Source organism: Odocoileus virginianus, chromosome 22 (assembly GCF_023699985.2).
Source record: "Odocoileus virginianus isolate 20LAN1187 ecotype Illinois chromosome 22, Ovbor_1.2, whole genome shotgun sequence".
NCBI classification, from domain to species: domain Eukaryota; kingdom Metazoa; phylum Chordata; class Mammalia; order Artiodactyla; family Cervidae; genus Odocoileus; species Odocoileus virginianus.
This window is the reverse complement of record NC_069695.1, coordinates 22,330,826-22,347,695: the sequence shown is the minus strand read 5'-3', so window position 1 is coordinate 22,347,695 and position 16,870 is coordinate 22,330,826. Positions and strand designations below refer to the sequence as shown.

Below are 16,870 nucleotides of genomic sequence, written 5' to 3'. Positions count from 1 at the left end.
AGGAGGAAGTTTTGCAAGGAGCTTGCTCACTGAAGAAGCTTACTGTAGCCTGGTTCCTAGCTAGGTACTGAATAGAAATAATGGAATGAAAATATAAGACTTTCCCAATCTGGTTTAATGTTATTTATACTAGGAATGTATGAAGATAATGTGTGTAAACATGTCCTTTCATGTGGTTAAAAAAAAAATCCATGGGGTAGGGGGTGCGGTTGGTGGTGGTACACAGCAATGGGGAGAGCTGTATACAGCCAAGAAAGGAAAAATGAATGCATGGTAATTGTGCAGGATGAGTAGCTAGGCTAGAAGGAAAGTAGTGGAAGTCTTATCCTAGGAAAATGAGTCTTGTTTTCACCAATGCTATGAAGCCATGTGCAAATTCAAACTCTGTCATAGACTAGACATATTCCTCCTTTTTGAATACAAACCACACTTTTTCAAGGGCCCAAGTGTTCCTTAAAATCGAGAGCTGTTTAAGGAGTCAAGGCTTGACACTTCGAGGAGACAGATATGTCTGTGACCAGGGAAAACAAGTTAGGGAAGTGTTAGTCTGACTTGTAGCTATCTAGCATCCACCATTTCAGACCAGAAGTTTGAATGCTTTCATATCCTAAGGATGAATGGGACACAAGGAGTTGATACATTACGGATTTCAAATTCAAGGTCTTTGATCAAACACCAACATACATTCCAACAAATATTTCCAGTTTCTACTGGGTAGGTCCCGACTTAGCCGGAAACTGCCTGCCCTCTGACTCTCCAAGAGACCTCCGTGAGACTGTTCAGGTGGAAGATTTCCGCGGTACCACCAGTTCTTCTAATCGAACATGATTCCAGTTGCAGGCCATTCTTCGCTTCCACAGTCGGGAAAGAAACTTAGCAGCCTGGGAATCCTTCTACCTGGTCTGGTGAACGTTGAGGGTAAGGGGTGGGGCTATTGGAGAGAAGATCGACGTTGCTTTGCGTTATTTATAAACAGGAAGTTCTGACTTCGAGTCCCCTCTTCGGACCCTCCCCCTCTCCCTGTGTCCCTGTCAGTTACACTTGGGCGATCTGATGTTTCTCTCTTCTTTGCTTATGCAGTGAGTAAACGAGCCCACGTCTGCCGCCGCGGTCTCCTGCGCGGCCCTGGCCGGGACCCCCGGTCACCTCGCGTGGTGACTCTGGGTCTCTCCATCCTGGGCATGATGCGCGCTTACTCTTCTCTGCATCCCCAAACCCCTACACACAAGGTCCCCTCCCCACCCCCGCCGAAAGCAGCATTGATGTTCTAATTAGACCACTCCCGAGGTTTCAAGCAAACGGCCACTCTTGGGCACCGGGGGTAGTTTTGGTCTTTGAGACGTCGGTCGCCCCCTATCCCTATTCCTCTCCATCGAATAGGGAGCAGGAAGGGCCTGCGCTCGCGCCCAGGGTCTGCCGAAGCAGCGGAGCAGCCCCAGACCCATGAAGTTCTGAAGCCGGGTCCAAAGGTTCTAGATTCTTCTCTTCCTCAGCCTTCCCAGCATCTCCTCTCCCAGCGGCTCAGGAACTTTCGAGAACACGATAATTGCCCGTGGGACATAAAACTCGCCTAACTGGAGATGCTCAGTGGGAGGAAAGTTCTGCAGGACGACCCTGTCATCCCGGGTTCGATTGCCCCAGACATCTGTGGGTCGGGGCTGGGCGGGTCTTTGGATGGTGTTGAGCAGTGCGTGGGTCTCGGAAGCTTTGTTTTTTTTGAAATTCAGTGGCCAAGAATGTCACATTTTCTTAGCCTTTCACTTGAGGGGACGGGTTCGGGCCTGGGAGCTGGTAATCCTGGGGCGCGGGATCCTGAGGTCTGCCCTCACAGGATCCACGCCGAGAACAGTCCGGTGGCACAGGCTTCGTGAACCAGAGGCGCAGGTCGGGTTCTTGTGTGTGTGTGTATGGGTGGAGGGGGTCCGGCATCCTCCGCACGAAGTTAATGGTGTTTGCGGTTTCCCCCTTTAATAGGCCGTGAAGTCAACAAACTCCCCACACGGGGGCCCCCTTGACTCAAGTTGAGCCGTGAACCGGTACCAGGAGTCTTGGAAATTTTCAGATATTTCTACAGATTGAACTCATTTCAGAATTCGCGTGGGAGGGAAGAGGAAGGATTTTAATCGGGTTCACCTTTGACGTGAAGCGAGGCGGAAGACAGGAAAGCCACAGTCGGTAATAGCTGCGGGCGCTTTAGTGAGAGAGCTGGATTATCTCCTCTGGATTATCCGGTCGTGTCTTCACCGCTGGCTCTTCGTGTGCGAGCTTACCCAGAAGCAGAGGTGGACACGGAGAACACGCATGTAAACACTGCAGCCCAGATCCGTGAACACAGGAGGTGGAGAAAAAGCGATCCATTCCCGTGTAGACGTGGTTTTAATCTTTACTGCAAATGGGCAATCTGAGTATTCCCAGGAATAAACTAAGAAGAAGTGACAGTTTCTGGCCATTCGTGGCGAGAACGAAGCAATCTAAAGTTTGTCATCTTGGAGAAAATACTAAATCTCCAATAAACAGGAAAGGCATTGAGAATAAGAAGCATTATAATTTTGTCTTAGAAGAAGCATGCAGAACTAATATAGCTTGTTTAAATGTTAGATCTAAATCATAGTAACAGGAAGCACTCCCACGAAATTGCCATTTCCTCTAATTTTTGTTTAAGATCCAAATAATTAAAATGCACACTAATGGTTATCGATGGCCCTGCTTCCCTTTTAAAAGAAACAGACCTGAGTTCTCTTACTGGAGTAGAAATTTACGGATCTTCTTAAATAACTCCAGGCCTTGGAAGCCTCTGGGTGGATGTGGTGTTCCCTTTGGGCTTTCCTCTTTCCGCCTCATTTTCAGTGAAACATTTTTAGCCACCCCCATGGAAGGGATTCCTGTTGGAAACCCTCAGGGAGTGAGCTTGTCCTGGGTATCATCATGCTTTTCCAGTCTGTCTGCCTTTCCTCACACAGAACTCAAGTTGTAAATAAATGGGGAAACATATTTCTCACTTCTGAATTCTTAAAATTTCAGCTTTTCTGTAAAATACAATTTCACCATTTCATTGTTAACATTAGTAAGAGCCACAGAATGTGTGAAGGTGTCCAAATAGGCTATGTAGAGATCCCCAAACCAGAACTAAAGGGCAGACATAGAATGCTCTTTCCTCCCACAGTAAAGGCAGGGGTCAGACAGTTGTCACCATTAAGGGCATTCGTGGACACTGCAAGGGAGGGACATATCTAAACAGTGGGGGGTATTTGGACAATGAATTGCCACATTATAAGGGTGCCACTACCAAATCTTCCGATTTAGAGGCTCTGGTGAAACATTAAACTAGTAGCAATTTTCAACGCTTGCAGCATCTGCAACCAAATAGTTCAGCACTCCGAGCCGGGACAGCGCCGTAGGCCCCGTTTAAGACTCTTTCTTCTAATCTATAACTAATCAATTCCACTCAGAGCCAGACTGTCAACCACAGCCAGACTCATTAGCGATTTACTGAAAATCCTCCAAGACTTCCCTTTAGAAACAAAACGACTCCCACATTTAATTGTCTATCTAAAAGAACATAGGCAAGAAATTAGGAGATCTAAATTAAATTTATTAATAGGAGAGCTTGATGGTGCTTTAATTCCAGAGCCCAGAGCTCTGATTGCTGGGGCTTGATGAAAAAGCAAAAAGAAAACAAGAGAGACATAGTTAAAAACATTAAAAAAAAAAAACAAAAACCAACCATTCTCAAGATTCTATGAATTCTTTACCCATCCTTCAGAAGTGGGCAAAACTGAAAACCATCAAGGTAATTAAATTCCTTTAAAATTGTACAGTATGAGTGAAAGGTGTTTATGAGAAGTCGATGACTCCGGATCTCATCCAAGAGGACAGCAGGGGATAGTTAATATGTTCCTTGAGGGACTAGGATGCTGACGTCTTTTTCTGATACCCGATCATTACGTGACTGAAAAAAAAAAAAAAGGAAGTCATTCCACGTATAAAAATCGGAGCGCAACAGTGCAACAAAATATTCTGTACTTAAAAGGCCAACAGGAAGACAGATGTTGACAAGGAAGTCTCTTCTGAAACCACGTTCACATAGATTTCTGCTAACTGCCCAGATAAATAGGAGCAGAGGGCTGGTCACCTCTGTAATAACCACCGGCAGCAGTAGAAGAAACCGCAGCTTCAGACGCAGCCAGAGAGACTTCTGAGCAGCGAAGGCGCTGCCTGCTCAAGCTGCCTGGCTGGGCGGCTGCCCCATACGCCGACTTCGCCGAGGCCCTATCTCTTTCTCGCTCTCTTTCCTTCTTTCCTTATCACTTCTTTCTTCTCGGTGGACTTCAGGCCACTTTGTCTCCCACCCCCACTCAACTCCTCGCCTCCTCCCTCTTCCTTCTCCATCTCTCCCCTCGCCCCCCTTCTCTCGGTGTCACGCTCCGTCCTAATTCCGAGCGTCGGCAAACTTTTGAACAGAATAACAGGACTCCGCAAACAAGTCCTCCAGCTCCTCCCGCGGCTCCGGCTCGTTCCTGCGGCTTCTGCTCAGACGCTAACGCCAGACGGCGATGCCTCTTGGGTTGTGACTGCAGCGCACAAACTTGGAGAAGCCCTTTGCCCGCCGTCCTACTTGGCAGCAAACCCTCTCCTGGCAGCGGTAAGAGTTGGATGGCAAGGAGGGAAAAAATCTCACCAAACAACTCACCTGATTGCTAATTCTTTTGCTGGCATCGGGGTACGGGTTAGCTTTTCTGGCGCCAGCTCTGGCGAGTTACAGGGCACTGTATACATATAGGCGTATTTTCTAACTATATCGAGAAGGAAGTGGTGGGGCCAGCCGGCTATCATTAAGCCGGATTCAACCCTGGGAGTCGGAGCAGAGCTCTGGGCCTCCCCCAGTTCGAGGAGTTTCTAGGGGGTCGGGGGTGGGGGTGGGGGTGGTGGAAGGCCAGGGGCGTTGGGACTGCTGCGTGATCTTTTTCCCGTCCTGCGCAGAATGGCCATGTGTAGCGGAGCGAGGCTGGCCCTGCTCGTTTACGGGATCCTGATGCACAGCAGCGTCTACGGCTCACCTGCCGCCGCCGGACTCCGGTTCCCGGGGATCAGGTAGGTGCTGCCCGCCGGAGCGGAGCGGAGGCTGGGACTTGTCGTCCCCCCGACACCTCCTCGCGGTCGCCCTCCTGCAGTTCCTCGGTCCGGCTACCGCCGTCTCCCCATGCGCCCCCACTGCGCCGCCAGCAGCCTGGGTCCGGTCGCCGGTCACTTGGGGGATCTGGGCTGGACTCCTCCCGGGCTCGGCGCCCCTCCCCCAGCCCACCGCAGCCCCGGGGTCCCGGGTGAAGCAAGCGCACCTCGAACCGGCCGAAGAAACCTCCCCTCCCCCAACCCCTCCCCTGGGAGGGGGGCTGGGCAGGGCCCTGAGTTGACTTCTTTCTCCGAATCTTAGCTCGACTTCCGAGAACTTTGGCTCCCGCAGCCAGGTTGGGGGGTTGAGAGTGACAGTCCCGTGGACTTGGCTTTGTTACGGCTTGTTCTAGGCTATTGGTGCGGGGTCTCCCCCGCTCTCTCCGGCTCTCCCCCTCACCTCAGTTCGAATTCTTTCCACTGAAAGAGCTTTCTCTCAAGTGATAGGTTTTCCAGCTGCTTTTAGAGTCTTGGGGAGGGGGAGTGCGGGCCGGGTAGAGTTGAAAAGCGATTTGTGAGAAGGGAAACAAAGATGGGAGGGGGAGACACAGATGAAACAGATGCAAAGAAGGAAAAGAAAGCCAGCTGGCAGGCAGTGCTGGGAGGGTAGTCCTGCCCACCCAAGGCTGCAGTAACCCTGCCTTTCCCCTCCCCGCCCCCTCTTAATTCCTGGTTTCTAATCGGTCGGTGCTGCCTGGGTTCTCGGCCGCAGCCCCAGAGTTCCGGGCATGTCCGTGGGCGAGTGGAAGCTCGCAGCGCGGCGCAGCATCCGCGCTCCGCCGCGCACCCGGCTCCGGGAGGCGAGGAGCGCGCGTTCTGCCCGCGCAAAGCTGCTCCTCTGAGCCGCTACCGAGAGAGATGTCCTCAGAGGTCGCTGGCCACTGATTTGGCCGGAGAGGTGGGTTCTGGCTTCGGTATTAGAATTCAGCATTTCGGCACGGAGTAGGGGTGCAGGTGCCCAGAAAGACCTGGAGACTCCGGGCAGCGGGGCAAGGGCAGAGAGGCTCATCGCCGAGGAAAGGCTGGGTGTGGGGCGGGCCCGCTGCTGTGCGTGCCTTGCCCCTACCTCTCCAAGGGATGGAGGAAAGGCGAGGGGAGGAACGAATATGACCGATCCTCCTAAAGAGCGCTACTTGCCTGAGCTGCTTTGCGAGTCTCTCCAGCGGCCGAAAGCGAGGGGGTTTGTTTATTCACCCACCTCTCCCGTCCTCTATCAGGGATTGAGGCGGTGGGCAAGAGCGACTGGGAGATCTTTGGCTTTTGGTGCCCTATTGACCCTTTCCCTTTCCCTCGGGGTTGAGACGTCGTCCCGCCGCCCGGCCACCACTAACTGATGAGCGCTAACTATCGACTTAGTGGACTTAAAAGCCCGGTTTCACCCCGAGCTATTTTCAAAGTCTCGTGTGCCTGGTAGTTTCTCCGGGCAAGACGCACCGGAGGGCGCGTGCACGCCACGGAATGAGCCGTTGCCAAACAGGCTAAGTTTAGGGGCATCTATTATTCATGTTCTCGCCAGATCCTCTCCCTCCCGAAATAGAAGCCGGAGGTTCTCCGTGACCTACATCTGCGCGGGGAAGGGCTCCCCTGGGCTCGGAGGCTGGGTGGGGGTGGTTGCCGGCATTGGCCGCCGGACTCCCCAGCCATCCACCCCCTCTGGCTCCGGGCCTCTCCCCATCCAGTCCTTGGTTGGCCGGCGATTCTCTCCCAGGGCCTTTCCCGTCTCTGCCCGTCGCTGCTTGTGTGGGAGGCTCCAGCACCAGGCCGGGGGTAGGAACGGTCCTCCCCGGCGGCCAGGTGTGCGAGGTTGGCGGAGACGTCTGGGCTTCCCAGTGCCCGTTGAGGCCGTGGCCCCCGCACGGCGACCCTTGGCCCCCTAGAGGAGGGGTGGGAATTTCTGTTGGGTGTCGTTTCCTCCTACGCCCGTCCTAGAAGAGACAGTTCTCCGAGGGGCGCCTTTTGGAAGAAGGAACTCGTGAGAGCCCCTATGGGTCTTTGGGTCCTCGCAGAGGCGGGGAAGGACCCTAGGGACCACTCCTTCTGCCCCCTGGCTACCCCTGCAGGCCGGAGGACGAGGTGTACGACGAGGACGGAAACCCGCAGCAGGACGTCTACGACTCGGAGCCGCCGGGCGTGGGAAGCCCTGCCTCCGCGCTGCGCGACGCCTACGCGCTCTACTACCCCGCGGAGGAAAGGTACCGCCGCGCAGCCGGGCACTGGGAGGGAGAAAGGGGCAGGGGATGGCCCATCGAGTAGATGCTTTTTCATAAAAGCCCTTCAGTCTCTCTTCTCCCGGGCTGGTCCCCACGAGAGTGAGAGAAAGTTAGAAGCGGGCCGGTTCGTGTGGACAGGAGGGCCGCATGGGGACCAAAAGGTCTGCGGCCCAAGGAGCGGCAGTGAGTGCGCGCCCCAGCCTGGCTTCACACCTGAGGTCCAGGGAGGGCAGGACGAACTCTGGTTCCTGGCACTCACGGGAACATCCCAAGAGTTATTCCCTAGTGCCTTCCGGAGCGCCGGGTGACTAGCGGGGGACCTGGGGCTGCCACTTGGGCACTGAGTCAGTGACCCCCGGGCGCGCACTTTGCCTCCCTGTTAGAGATGTCGCCCACGGGATCCTTAATAAGGCCTACCGCAAAGTGCTGGACCAGCTGTCCGCCAGGAGATACCTGCAGACGCTCATGGCCAAGGGCTTGGGGTAAGAGTTTGCGAAAGAGTTAATCTGCGCGTGATGGCGCGCGCGCACGCGCCGCGGTGGGTGGGTGTGCCGCGCGCGCTGGGAGGGCGGGGCTGCTTCTACGTCCTTGCGTGCAAGTGGGGCCGAGGGTGCGTCTGCGCCGCAGGGTCTACAGGGCCAGCCCCCTGCCACAGGCTAAGGTTTACGGACCGCGCCAGAAGTTTGGCCAGAGAGCTCGGTAATGAGGCGAGGAGGGAAGCGGGCAGGAAAACCGGGAAGTCTGATCCGTTTTGAATAATTAAAAAAAAAAAAAAAAAAAAAGAGGTCATCCTCTCCAGGCCATCAAAACCTTCAAGTTTCTTGGGACGATTGACGTTTTCTTTCCTCACATTTCTTTCGCTGTTAAATTCAAATCGAAACAAACAAATCCTCACATTTGGACACTTAAGGAAGCAAACAGTTTTTGCTCGTGCCAGACAAACCCAAAGCACAGGATTTGCGGGAGCTTCTCTCACCAGAAGGCAACGTTTTAATAGAGCCCATGGGACACCAGAATACGTTTTCCGCACTGAATAATTCATGTCATGAAAAGTATTGCCTGCAGCCTGTCGACTTGTATTATTATCACGTTTTTCAACTTAGCGCGTAGGAGAGCAGTGCTCCCCTCTGAATAGGAATTGCGGGATCGATGTAAACTCCACGGCAACAGCCAACGGGAAATTCAGGGCTCTTTGGTGCTTTTCTCTCTGCAGGGGTGGGGGCGTCCGGGAACGGTTAGGACAATTGAGCGCAAGAGCACTGATGGTCAGATCTGAGAGGGCAGCGTTTGGAGAAGGATTAGGCTTAAATCGCTTGCGTTTGGCCCGGGACCTCTTCCCAGGCCCATCCTATAAGGACTTAGTGCCCCGAGATCTTTGATGGGGAGGGAGTAGCGAGGATTCTCATCGCCGCCCTCCCTGCGACTGCTCCCTGGCGGGGCAGGGCGGCGCGCTGGGCGCGGAGAGCCCGCGCCCTCTGCGAAGATTCCCTCGATGGGTGGGGTCTGCCTGTTCACCCCGCGTCTACTCACCGGGTGTCTCCCGTCCCGCCACCCTCTTCCCGACCCCTCTCCTTGCAGTGGGACCCCGGGCGGCGGCGCGGACGACGACTCGGAACCGCTCTCCAAGCGCCACTCGGACGGCATCTTCACTGACAGCTACAGCCGCTACCGGAAACAAATGGCTGTTAAGAAATACTTGGCGGCTGTCCTAGGGAAAAGGTATAAACAAAGGGTTAAAAGCAAAGGACGGCGAATAGCATACTTGTAGCGGCGAGTTACCAGCTATCCTGTGTATACAGCCCTGACCCAATGAGAAGTCGTTTTTCCCAACTGACCGAACTGTCATCGCTCCTGTGTTCTGTCCCACATGTATTTATGTATGAAGTCAAGCCATTAAATGAATATTTTGATAATAATGTTTTTCTTTTTACGAAGCACTAGAGAATGCACAGATATACTTTGTGGACCAATTATTGATATTGACATATATATTACAAATATATAAAGAGTATATATATATATAAGTATAATAGAGAGCCGTTCATATAATGTGCACAAGGATTGAAGATTCGCCTGAGCTGTTTGTTTTTATATAAAATAAATAGAAAAATAGACAATCATTGTTTTGAATATTACTCCTATTTTTGTAAACTGGAATTAAAAGGATAGTATTTTTATCCACGATAGGCCTGAAGATATTAATACTGACCATTTGCTACTGTACATAAACAGTGATGCCCTGCTCCAGGGAGACTTTGAGGTAATGATTTGGGAGGATTGCTGAAGGTCTTTCTTTCCCAGGGAGTCTCTGGGACAGGCTGCTTCAATCCCAGCTGAACTCAACTGAGGCTCTGTCTACCCCTTGCTGGGTGGCAATGCCAATACTTCTGCTTTCTTTGACTCTCTTTTTATGTGTTTGTCTCTCTTCAGACTCTCAGCCCACAAGGAAATTCTCCTGATAAAACAACAGCTGGATCTAAATTGTGCTTCTCCCCAGAATTCATACCACTCCCTGGGGGAGGAGTTGGGGGACTTTACAGAGAAGAGAGACTTGAATAGGAAGCTCTCTTTTCTGTACTTCCAGGGACCCCAGTATCCCAAGGTTAGGGCAATTGGAACAAAGTGGGAATATTGGAATAGCCAGAGCATAAGGCAGTAGGGGGAGAACCCTGGAGAGGGACTGGCTGCAGGCAGCCCCAGGCCTGGGGGCTGGCGGTAAGCCCAGTCCCACCATAGGTCCCCTGCCTGCCTGACTTTGGGCGCTGGGTATTGGAAATGGATGCAAAGTACAATGTGTTTTTCTCCAGTGCTGTCCATGCTGCTCATGTTGTGAAATGGCCAGGATCCTCCCCTTTGAACCCTGCTCGGTAGGAGCCTCCCTTTTCTTCCGTGGTTTTTCTGAAGACTCCTCTTTCCCACCTTCTCGCACTGTTTAAGTACTGTTTGCCATTTTTTATTCACTCTTCTTAAACTTGTGAATGCTTCTTTTTCTGTTGTTTGATGCTAGCACTTATTGTAAAGTGTAGGAACCCTTGTGTGGTTACCACTAAGTAATTATGCACTATATATGAATCTTTTGTTTCTTGTTGATTGAGTTTGTAGGTAAAATGTATTTTTCTACATTTATGGCTTATTGCTTAGTAAAATTTATTTCATAAAACCAACCTTTGTGATATTAGAATGTGTAGTGTTCACATGTTGCTCAGTTGTACTAACTGATAAATCATTTAAACCTCATCTTCATATGTATGAGTACTATCTTGTATTTGTGGTCAAGAGTGAGGTAAGCAAGCTTCAACAGGCTCTGAGAATGTCCCCTTGTATTCTTTCTTGGCTACAGAAAGCATGTCTGTCTGTTTCCTGTCAATTTCTTGAACCTGTCAGGTAATCTCTATAACAAAAGAAACCTTTACCCAGCAACCAGATCAAGCAACAGCAGGCAAACCAGCCAGCCAAACTCCCCAAATTTCAGGCACAAGTTCTTTTGAAAAACACACAAAAAATAAACAAGAAAAGATTAAAAATTAGCATGTCAAGGAACTTTCCTTTTCCTTTACGGATTTGATCAGTATGGAGTCATAAATCAGAGAAAACAGACTTGGATTTGCATTCCCCAGGTGGGATGGATGCTGCCCGGAGATCACGTTGCAAACAGTGAAAGCACAGAGGCCTTCGATCTGTGCCTCAGTCCTGTGTACGGAATCAATCTTTCTTTAATTCTGCAGTCTCCTCGGGCAATGTGACACAGGATGGGGTTTGCAGCTTCAGTGCCTTTCTTCGCCTTTTAAATCGCCACGATTCACAGATGGCTATTTAGTGGCCCTACAATGCTGCAACACATTGGCTTGCATTTTAGTCTTTAATTATTTGTTTCTTGGATAACGGGCAGTTTTCTGTATTTGTGTCAGCTGTTAGTGGTGAAATAGGCCGCTAGTTAACCTTTTCTTTATGAAGTCTAATTTAGTGTTCCCGTGGCTAGTTGCAAGCATTTACAGTGATCACCCAGTTTAATCTTTTGTATACTTTTTAGAAATGCCAAGAGCCTTACTAACCTGGAGCAGATTTATGATATAGTGATAATTTAGGTAGATGTTAGTCTTGAAGCTCTTATTTTGTGTGCAACTGATTATAAAAACATCTTACCCAAGTATTATTACACACATGATATCTATAACTAGGTCTTTGATAACTGTTATATAAAGTGTGTAAAATTTGTATGAATAAATTTTTATAAACAATGCAACTTCGTCTAATGTGTGGGAAAAAAAAGACATTCAGGAAGTAACTACTTTAAAATCACTTAGTATTATATTTTCTTTAGCAACCAGAGGATTTTTCATGTCTGGAATATCTAATTATGTATTTTCATAAATTGTACTTTAATATCTACTTGATGAATTACTGAATTTGACTAAAAATTTAAAGTAGCTACTCAGATGGAGACGCCAAAGAAGATATTAAGTTCATAAATAGGCAAAGATATTGGAACCTTTATAGGATGCTGAATTTAGATTAATTTCCACCCCCTAGTGTGTAAATGCATTGCTAAGTATTCAGAAAGTTGCTATTCAATGGTGGGAGATAGTTCTTGGGTATTAGTTACACTTCTAAAATAGCAATCTGACATTGTTCTTTTATAAGTAACTCTGCAGATTAAATTGGTCTCCATAAAACTCTGTATAAAAATGACTTAACTTTGGAGGTTTAAAAATATGTTTGGAGGTCTGCAGACAACTATCTCAGGTTAAAATACTTTGGGCAGAAGGAAAAAGAACATGAGTAAGCAAAGAGTTGCTTCCCTGGTGGCTCAGTGGTAAAGAACCCACCTGCAGTGCAGGAGACTGAAGAGATGTGGGTTCAATCCCTGGGTCCAGAGATGCCCTGGAGAAGGACATGGCAACCCACTCCAGTATTCTTGCTTGGAAAATTCCATGGACAGAGGAGCCTGGTGGGCTGCAGTCCTTGGGGTTGCAAAGAGTCAGACAAGATCCAGTGACTGAGCACAGACACATAAAGAGTTAATTCAATATCTTTAAAAGAAAATGTCCTTTGAAGGCTAGGACAAAATGTGAAAAGTCATTTTTGGATTGTTTTATTAATCATATTAACAAACTTTAAAGCAAAAGCTTCATATGAAATTTCCATAAATTTCTCAGTAGTGTTTATTTTGCAGCCCTCGCTATTTCTGGCTTAAAAATGTATTAAAAGTCACTTATCATGTCAAATACAATTTAATTTAAGCTTTCATCCTAAATATTAATGTAGACAATGAATAAATTAATAAACATGTCACCATAGTACTAAAAGACCAGCAAAGATCTGCAAGGATTCAAAAACTATCTTTAGAATTTAGCTCAGTATTTCAGACTCAGAATCATATAAGGAGGAGGCTATGATCTAGAGATCTCATTTGTAGTATATTTTAAAAATGAATGGTTCAATTCATATTTACATTGGATTTTACTAGATGAGGAGTTTTTCTTCATCTTTGAACCACTTCGGCTACTCTTCCCCCATCTCCCAACCACAGAGTTGCTGAATATATACATATATATATATATATATATATGTACACACACATATGTATATATATATATATATATATATATATATATATACAGTGTGTGCTAGTGAGTTAAGTGGAAGAATGAAGAAAAAGATAATTTGGTTGAGGGCCAGTGACTGTTGAGAAAACAGAAATAAGCCCCAGATTGGCTGACTTTGAGGCTTCCCTGCTGGCTCAGACAGTAAAGAATCTGCTTGCAATGCGGGAGACCTGGGTTCAATCCCTGGGTCAGGAAAATCCCTTGAAGGAGGAAATGGCAACCCACTCCAGTATTCTTGCCTAGAAGATCACGTGGACAGAGGAACCTGGTAGGCTACAGTCCATGGGGTTGCAAAAGAGTCGGACATGATTGAGCAACTAACACACATGGCTGACTTCAATTAAAGTGAATGTATATAGCAACTTTCTGTATTCTCTTATGTGGGATAACTCAAAATGATGGCTTCTCCTTGGAGGAATTGGCATCTTTAGGTACCCAAGAAGTCATTAGGTGTGCCCTCCTACTATTAGGGCTGGGGACATATTGATTCAATACAGTATATATTTACTGAACATGTAAAATGGACCAGGCACACTGGTTGAGAAAGCCTGTCTAACATGTGGGAGTTAAGTTAGTACTTTTCAAAAGAATATTTTTCTGCAACAGCATCACCTGGGGAACTTGTTAATAACGCAGATTTCAGGGTTTCACTAGAGTTAGTGGATCTGCATCTTAAATAAAAACCCTAGATTGATGGGCACTTAAGTTTGAGATTACCTAAATGTAGAATTTGGTGACATATGTAGGCATGTGCGTGTGCTGGGACTGGTTTTTTTTTCCTACTAATGAGCAACAGGTTATGCTATCTGTTGTTTAGTTGCTAAGTCTTGTCCTCAACTCTTTGTGACCCTGTGGATTGCAACACACCAGGCTCCTCTGTTTTTCAGGCAAGAACACTAGAGTGGGGTTCCATTTCACCCTCCAGGGGATCTTCCCAACCCAGGGATGGAACCTGCATGTCCCACATTGGCAAGTGAGTTCTTTACCACTGAGCCACTCGGAAAGTCCCCATGCCCTCTGCACACAGTAATAAATACATCAAGAAGCTGTGTTCTCCTAGGATGGACATTAGGTTCCTGGAAAAATGCAATATTTTCTTTAGGTCACTAAGCCTATAGGTAGCACTATTTTACATTCTGGTTGGACCTCTTTGTTAAAGGAGCTTCTGGAAGAAATGTGATCCTGTAAATAGAGTCTAAATAATTCAATCACATGAAATTATAGAGATTAATGAAATAATAGAACCTGTGCAGCTAGCTGGTAGTAACCTCGGGTCCAGAGGTCAACTTGCAACTGCATCATGTCCACGTTTGGCTTGAATCTGGATGTTTATAAGATGATTTTACTTGGAGGCCCCCCTGTGACCTCACACTCCACTGAACTGCTCGCAAGGTTACAAGACCAGAAGTCAACACCAAGTCTGAGCTCTTCTCTTCCATTGTAACCCTTCTTGAAGAAGGGAGATGCCTGCTCCTCTTGCTGCAGCCCACACCTCACCCCTGGCTTCCTAGATTGGTTTGTAACTGGTCACCCTTCCTCGGTCATTTCCCATGAACCAGGTAGTTTTAGCTCCTTATCTTTCTCATTACCCTCTGATGTTCTGGGGTAGCCTGCCCTGTTCCAGGGTCCAGAGTTCCTCATACTCTGGACCAGCACGATCCTTCTTCTTTAGAAGCACAGGTTCTTATCAGTCTTGGAAACTGGAATGCTTCCTTTCATCTCCCACAGTTCCTCCATGGTTGGAATGCCCTTTCTCAACCTACTCAAACTAAATATTCTATTAGGGCCAACTCACAACCTCCTTGTATAGGAGTCTTCCTCAGCCTCTCTGAGCAACCTTCTCTTCATTCTCATCACCGTCCTTGCACTTTCCCCCCCTGTAACCCTTACTCTCTGCAGCACTAGTTCTAATCTTTAATTCCACACTGCTCTGCTCTATTCCTCAACTGCTTTGTAAATGCGTGGCTTGTCTCCCCAGCTCGATGATCTCCTGGAAGGCCTGGATGACAAATTGCACGTTAATGCCCAACACACTTCTGGGAACATAATAAGTACCTCTTTTGAGTGATGGAAATAACCAGAGGACTTGCAGAATTCACCTTGACAATTCCCCTGCTTAGTCTAATAGGATGGCTACAAAGCGTATATAGGAAGTAAAATTAACTTGTTAATTAGATATTCGTTGTAAATCAAACTAGATCTTCCTCCAGGAAAAGCTACATAGAAAAGAATGCCAAATTAATTAGGCGTGTTTCTGCTATAGGCCTCCCTGATGACTCAGTGGTAAAGAATCTGCCTCCAATCCAGGAGTCACAGGAGATGCGGGTTTGATCCCTGGGTCGGGAAGATCCCCTGGAGAAGGAAGTGGCAACCCACTCAAGTATAAAATGAACTTCAAATTCATATGTAGGCAAATGACTGCAATACACTCAAGCTACCTACCAGGCCTTAATTTTTTCATCATGATAAAGAAGAACTGTATTTCCAAATTAGAATTCACCTTATGTCTCAGGAAAATCATACTTTTTCCAAGAATAAAGGAAAAGTGATTTCTTGAGACAAAGACTGGGACCTGGACTGCCCTCAAAGTGATACTTAGTAGTTATCTGCAGCTGCCAAAGAAACTTCTCAATAGAAGTTTCTTCATCTATAGAAATCTGATTTGGAACGTTAGTTCATAGACAGAAAAAGGGACATAATGAAAGATGTTTTTTAACAGCAGTGGACCATCATGCTAGGTGATGTCATCTGGTCTAATTTTATTTTCTTCTAGCTGTAACTTTGCCTTGTATTACAGAAGCCTAATTCAGGGAGGAGGATTACATATAAGCCTAAAAGAAAATAGACAACGTGGTGTGCACCCGCACACATATGTCCTCTCCTTGTTCACTATCTGGATTTGCTCTTGACACACATCCCTCATGCAGGACTTGCCTTTAATGGAATGCTAACTCCACTTCTGGCTTCCCTGGTGGCATAGTGGTAAAGAACCCGCCTGCCAATGCAGGAGACACAGGTTCAATCCCTGGGTTGGGAAGATCCCCTGAAGAAGGAAATGGCAATCCACTCCAGTATTCTTGCCTGGAGAACCCCATGGACAGAGGATTCTGGCAGGCTACAGTCCATGGGGTTGCAAAGAGTTGAATATGGCTTAGCGACTAGACAACAAAAACTCCACTCCCAGGTATAAGGTCCCCTGACCACAGTTCAGGGCTTAACATGTGACCCATTTCAGGATAGTGGGATTAGAGATTTTCTTTTTCTTTTTTTTCTGGAAGCTTCTAGGAAGGAAACTCTTTCTTTCCTTCTGAATGGCATGCTGTCTTTTAACACAGCATTTAAGAAGCCAGCCTTGCAACTGAACCAACACCATGAAAGACAGCAGTGACAAGAAGTAACACATCTTTGAAAACACCAGCAAGCCCTTGAATCAAACCAACCCTGAAGCCTGAATTGAACATTCCTGTTAAATCAGCTCATAAATTCCTTGCATCATTTAAGTCAGTTTTGTTTGTTGTTTGTAGTATCAGTATGTGTTGCAAGGCATGAGAACCCAACTCATGCTGGCTGGACATCTTTTCGTCAAAACCAGGTGAGTGTTAAAACTAGTCTGTAGAGGTTCCAACCAATAGGAGGCATTAGAGCTTCCATTGCCCAAGTATTCCAAAGACTTCACTCTCTGCTAAAAATTTAACATTTAAATATTGTAAAACTTGTAGAACTGAACCCCAGTAACTGCTTTTAACTATAGTTAAGAAATATCCTGGGAGGAGTCCTCACCATCCTTTTCCATTAATGCTGTCACTTCTCTGAACCACTAGCATCTTGTGTGTGTGTGTGTGTGTGTGTGTGTGTGTGTGGGCTAAGTCACGTCATTCATGTCCG

At 47.7% G+C, this 16,870-nt stretch overlaps 1 protein-coding gene and 1 long non-coding RNA gene across 2 annotated transcripts; one reads left to right on the top strand and one right to left on the bottom strand.

Moving 5' to 3' along the window:
* Positions 1-3,571: 3,571 nt before the first annotated feature.
* LOC110138515 (uncharacterized) lies at positions 3,572-7,271 on the bottom strand. Its single transcript, XR_002314212.2, has 2 exons — positions 5,058-7,271; positions 3,572-3,949 (listed from the first exon to the last, which is right to left on the bottom strand). It is a non-coding gene; the product is annotated as an uncharacterized lncRNA (long non-coding RNA).
* Positions 3,947-10,616, top strand: ADCYAP1 (adenylate cyclase activating polypeptide 1). The gene is made up of 5 exons (XM_020895600.2): positions 3,947-4,642; positions 4,981-5,091; positions 7,230-7,361; positions 7,763-7,861; positions 8,958-10,616. Exons 2-5 carry the CDS (start codon positions 4,982-4,984, stop codon positions 9,145-9,147), a joined length of 531 nt encoding a protein of 176 aa, XP_020751259.1. The 5' UTR covers positions 3,947-4,642; position 4,981; the 3' UTR covers positions 9,148-10,616.
* The last annotated feature ends 6,254 nt before the right edge of the window (positions 10,617-16,870 follow it).

Bases quoted from the DNA above. Each gene is read 5' to 3' on its own strand.
- ADCYAP1 (XM_020895600.2), top strand. From the start codon at position 4,982: ATGGCCATGTGTAGCGGAGCGAGGCTGGCCCTGCTCGTTTACGGGATC. The intron at 7,362-7,762 runs GTACCGCCGCGC...CCTCCCTGTTAG, and splicing joins TACTACCCCGCGGAGGAAAG to AGATGTCGCCCACGGGATCC. The intron at 7,862-8,957 runs GTAAGAGTTTGC...CTCTCCTTGCAG, and splicing joins CTCATGGCCAAGGGCTTGGG to TGGGACCCCGGGCGGCGGCG.